We start from the raw sequence: 5,625 nt of genomic DNA on the forward strand, positions 1-5,625 counted from the left end.
CAGGTTGGAGCTGCAGCACCAACCCTTTCAGGAATAAATACCAACACCCTGTGTCGCACGCTGTGCGTGATGTCCTCTTCCAAGGGGTCAGCAGGAAAAAAGTACTTTGAACACAGCTGCACTGCTAGCATTAATCTCCTATGGTCAGAGGAGGTGCCCCAAGCCTCTCTCATGTTCTCTGGAACTCAGGTTTCCTGGGACACTTGTGAAATGTAGTATGTTTCCCATCACTGAACCTGAAGAGTTTTCACTTATCTCCAAGGTCACGTTGTTATTAATTACTTTCGACATCTGCACTGTATATTTGAGACAATGACATTTGTCCTTGCTGACGCTGTTCTTAACCAAATGACATCTGATGTGATTTCCCAACAATTACACAGGGAACAGATTGGTTTACCAGAGTCCTGGTTCACCACAATCCGTGGAAGGAGGCTAACTTTGGGAGAGGACAAAATTAAACTACAGTTCTCCGGATAGGAAACATGGCATAGAATGGATTCTTGACTGTGAAACAATGTATATTTCCTATAGTTCTTTTCCCCCTGCCTGCCCCAGCTTTCATCGATTCCCAAGAGCCATCCACAGCGTGAACGAGAAGTACTGGAGCTGACAAGGCTCAGGCGTATATGTACTGCAGCTCTCTTGATGTTAGATACTGATCTGCCAGACTGAGAAAGTGGTCTGCATCATCCATTGCTTTAACCACCCTGGAGCCCCAGAGCCGTGGCTGTGCAGAGGCACCACAGCATTCTCGGGAAAGTCAAACTCAGAGCACAAGGCACCCAGCAGCTCTGCAGGGCAAGGCAGGAAGTGGGAGCTGCTTTACTAACACATGGAGACCAGTTCAGACCAAGGGGAACTTCGAGATACTGATCCGGAGGTTTGTGTGGAGGGAAATTCAAGCAGGAACTCCACTCTAATGACGGTTTTGCACAATTAATTTCCTCATTATGCCAAGGAAGGGCTCATGACACTGCTTGACTCCTGATGCAGTGTGTGGGCCAGCCAGAATTCCCTGCTCCTGGCTCCCTGACAGTGCCAGTGGGCAATCCATAAGGGAACGCCCAGGCAGGACATGCTTGTAAAGTACAAGGACTAGTATGGGACCAGGGTGACTTTGTTTAGGAAACAAAATACAGCAGCAAGAATATGAAGGTTGGAAGCAGATCTGTAACCTCTTTTATCCATCTTTGCAACCACATATATTTGTTTCCTTCCCTTCTTCCATATGAATCGTCTCACATTAGCACTGAGGGTGAAGAGTAGCATGGGGATCCATTTCTCCATCCCAAAGGGCAGCAGCAGCACTTGTACTAAAAAAAGTTGTGGAATGCTACTTTGTTAGTGTCGGTCATACTGCATTTATGGTCCCTATTGCAAAATGCTGGTGCTGTGCTTAGATCACTGTTCCTCTTCGCTTAAAATATCAACTAACAAAGGGAGTGGCAATTCCATCTTCTTTCCAAAATAAAGGAAGCGGAGATAAACCTGATGGGGAAATTGTGCACTTCCATTCTGTAATCAGCCCATCATTTGACAAGGATTCATTCTTACATACCAACTTTCTGATGTGTCACTCCAGCCTGAAGACGTGCTGACAGTGGTGCTGCGCAGCGGCTTCATGGAGGCCCACTTCTCTGCAAAATACAGAACGTGAACACAAGCTCCAACTGAATCACTTCTCCTGGGAGAAACAGTCTCATTGCAAAGGATAATTCAGAAAGGAGCAATCTTGACTAATAAAGAACAAGTTAATTAACTTAATTATCTGTAGCAGGACTCCTGATTCTTCACTTTTGCTTCTGTCTGATCCAAAAGCTGTGGTAAGCCATCTTGAGACCAGTGAGCTTTGAATTCATCTTTCGACTCATTGCCTGCCATATTCACACAAACAATACTACATTCAGGCATCAGCTTGACACCAAATGAAATTTTCTTGTCTTCCTGATGCTGCACATTTTAGGAGTGAGAAGGAGCAGCAGCAGTCTACATGTCAGGTCCCAAAGGGCAAATCTGCCTGAACACTGCCAGCAGAATGCTTTGGAGCTGAGCAAAGCCCTGGCCAGACAGGAGGGCTGGGCACAGCAGTTCTTCTGTGCCACGGGCCACAGTTCTTACCTCAGGACAAGCAGTGCTGGAGCCTGCACCTCCCTTAACAGCCCTCCCAGTTACTCTGTGCCTGGTGTTTGTCCTGATCATGTCAGGAAAAGCATGAACACACAATTGCTTCTAATCCCAAAGCCCCTCTTGCTATAGTATAGTTTCTGTGCAATTGTTCTCAGTTTGAATACCACTTCCGCCCATTCTCACAGGCTGCAAAGCCCCCTCTGCATCCCCCCAGCGTGATTTAAGAAATACATAGTTGAAACAGCAATGGACGTAATAACATAAATGGTAATCTGTTAACGACTTACTTTGCTTCAAGAACATCATGTCTTTGAATGGAAGTGAATACAGACTTTACTAACACAGATTTCAGTTACAAGTAATTATTTATTTACTTAATATCCCAAGCAAAACATCGTGCTGATTTGTGTTCACTTTTAAGAAATCAGAAACTTTTCACTTTGGGAGCTTCAATTCATTCCCATTGCTGTGACATTAACACCATCAGAAGCCACAGGGAGCTGATGCTGAGCCCCCCACAGCTGTGCCCACAAAGTCACCTGCAGGTGTAACCAGAACAGCGAGCGCCGGGAGCCTGTGCAATGAGTTCTCGTTTTCAGCACCGAGGAATAACTAAAAATGGTGTGGCCAGGATAGAAGGCAGTACCTGGGTAAGAAAAGGAAACAAACACAAGAAGCAGAAGTGCCAAGAATGGAAATTCCTTTAAGCAGAAATGTTGGTTTACTCTGTGATTGCTAAGCATGCGTTGCCCCAGAGTAATAAATGTCTTGGATTAAGTGACTTGGAGGAATCGGTTGCTCGGTAACAGGTAGCACGGAAGGTGGGCTGAGGGCTGCAGGGCTGAAACAAGCCGTGCAATGCTGCCCAGCACGCAGCCCCAGCAGCTGCACGGCCCCACAAGTGCCTCCCGCCTGGGCAGCACACGTAGGCCATGTATCAGAGGAAACCACAGTTCTGTGCTCTTGGGCAAGTGGCAAGGGTGGGGCTTCCCTGTGCTTACAGGCTAAGATAACTGGCTTTTCTTCCCCCCTTTTTAATTGTTCTTCTGAGGTTTCTATACAACCATTATTATCATTGTAAATACAGACGTTACTCCGTTTCAGCTTGCATTTCGGGTTTCCTCCTGTTCACCTCAGATATCTCTGTCTCTCTGGTCGGTTCTTTTGCACAGTCCCCTGTCCCTGACAGCTGGGCCCTTGCTGACTTACAGCAAGCAGCCTCAGCCTGACAGACGCACAGCCCTGGTCACACATTCCTGCTGGACTTGCACACTGGAACGACAGTTTTACATAATTGAAGTAAGCCGTACGTATTTGACATGCAGCTGGAAGAGGGGAAAACTCCTCTGCGCTCCATTTACCAGGCAGCCTCTGTTAGGGAGACATTTTCCATGCTAGAAATGTTTACGGCTCCTCACTCAGAGTCAGTTGATGACAGGCTGCTGCTGTCACGTATTGCCATGTCCACATCGTGACGCTCCACGAAGCTGACAATGTTTTGATTCATTCTTTTGGGTGTCTTGTGGCTAAATTTCACCTTCCTGTTGAGATAACAGTGAGTTGAAAAGCCACATCCCACAGGCTGTGCCCTTACTGCCACCCTCCTGTTGCCAGCACGTGGGCACTCTGCAGAAGGATGCAGGCAGGGCATTGCTCAGCACCAACTCATTGCTCATGTTGATGCATGTGATCCCTTCAGCTTCTGCCCTACCATTTCTTGTTCCTCTGCTTCACGCATGGTCTTCTCCATTCAGACTTGTTCGTTGTCATCACAACCGTCTGCGTGTCATAATACATGCCATAAATTACTGCACAACAGAGAAAACCAATTACGGAGGGGCAGGAATACCTTGTTTTCATCTCCGTGACCTCCTGTGTCCTGGCAAGATGCTTTGGGCTAAATGAAACCAAATCTACCCAGATCAGTTCTAAACGCCCAGCGAACATAACTTCCAATTTTGTTTACAACATTTTAACTTCTCTAAGAGAAACAAAAGCAGTCCATGCTTACACCAAACCTGGCCCCCCTCGGGGTGCCTAGCGGAACGCTGCCAAACTGCAGCTCCCCGTGAGCGCAGCGCGGCAGCAGCTGAGATCTTTTTCTCCTGCAGCCGTAACAGCAGCACTTAACCAGAGCCGTTTGCCAGCCCGGGGGAACCGCGTCGGCCAATGGCCGGGCAGAGCCCCCCTCCGCGGGAAGGGCCGGGCCGCGAGCGGGGCGGGCGGTGGGAGGGCTCCCGCGGCTGCTCATATAGCGCTGCCCGGGGCCGCCGGCGCTCGGAACGGCTCGGCGGTGGCGCCCGGGGCAGGAGGTGCAGAGCCGCCGTCTTTTCCCCGCGGGCTTCCGAAGAGCAGCGGCAGCGGCGGCATGACTTCGGCGGCGGTGGAGATTTTGGGGCTGGGACTGGGCATCCTGGGCTGGGTGGGGGTGATCCTGGCCTGCGGGCTGCCCATGTGGCAGGTGTCAGCCTTCATCGATGTGAACATCGTGGTGGCGCAGACCATCTGGGAAGGGCTGTGGATGAACTGCGTGGTGCAGAGCACGGGGCAGATGCAGTGCAAGGTGTACGATTCCATCCTGGCGCTGCGGCCCGAGGTGCAGGCGGGCCGGGCGCTCACGGTCATCGTGGCGCTGCTGGGGCTGGTGGCGCTCATGGTGACCGTGGTGGGCGCGCAGTGCACAAACTGCATCCGGCCCGGCAAGATGAAGTCCCGCATCGTGATCGCCGGAGGGACCATCTACATCCTCTGCGGGGTCCTGGTCCTCGTCCCGCTCTGCTGGTTCGCCAACATCGTCATCAGCGACTTCTACGACCCCTCCGTGCCGCCGTCCCAGAAGCGGGAGATGGGGGCCGCGCTGTACATCGGCTGGGCGGCCACGGCCCTGCTGCTGTTCGGGGGCTGCCTCATCTGCTGCTGCTCCTGCTCGCAGCGCGACGAGACCTCCTTCCCCGTCAAGTACTCGGCGCCGCGGCGGCCCACTTCCAACGGCGAGTACGACAAGAAGAACTACGTCTGAGCGGGGCCGCCCGCTCCGCCCGGCCGTGCGGGCACGCGGACGGACGGCGCCGGCCGGGAGCGACTGCGGTGAGCTCGGCCGACGGGCGCCGCGGTGCTGCCCATCCCGGAGTCCGCCCGGCCACGGCAGCACGGCGGCGGCAGCCCCGGGCAGAGCGGCGTCCTGCCGGCCCGGCTCCCCGTCGGAGCGCCGCGTCTGGTTCTGCTCCCGGCCCGGCCGGCGCTGCCCGGCCCGGCGGCACAGCCGCGCTGCTGGAGCGGAGCCGGGAGTGGTGCGGAGCCGCTGGTGCCTCTCTGCGCGCTGCCGGGCCGTCGCGCGTGTCCCGTCGGGGAGGAGACGCTTCCCTTCTTCGTTCTATCTCCTGAAAACCTGCAGCTGACTGACTTCTGCCGTGGCTTTAACTGGTTAAGGTTTTCCTTTCGTTCTTTGTGGGCAACTAAACTCGGGTTCCTATCTGAAAGACGACTCTAACCTTG

The 5,625-nt window shown here is 52.8% G+C and overlaps 1 protein-coding gene across 1 annotated transcript; it reads left to right on the forward strand.

Moving 5' to 3' along the window:
• The first annotated feature begins 4,419 nt into the window (after positions 1 to 4,419).
• On the forward strand, positions 4,420 to 5,191 carry CLDN5 (claudin 5). The gene has a single exon (XM_042865846.1). The coding sequence runs from the start codon at positions 4,499 to 4,501 to the stop codon at positions 5,147 to 5,149; it is 651 nt and encodes a 216-aa protein (XP_042721780.1). The 5' UTR covers positions 4,420 to 4,498; the 3' UTR covers positions 5,150 to 5,191.
• Positions 5,192 to 5,625: the final 434 nt, after the last annotated feature.

Source organism: Lagopus leucura, unplaced genomic scaffold (assembly GCF_019238085.1).
Source record: "Lagopus leucura isolate 7727_CA_CO unplaced genomic scaffold, USGS_WTPT01 Super-Scaffold_806, whole genome shotgun sequence".
NCBI lineage: Eukaryota > Metazoa > Chordata > Aves > Galliformes > Phasianidae > Lagopus > Lagopus leucura.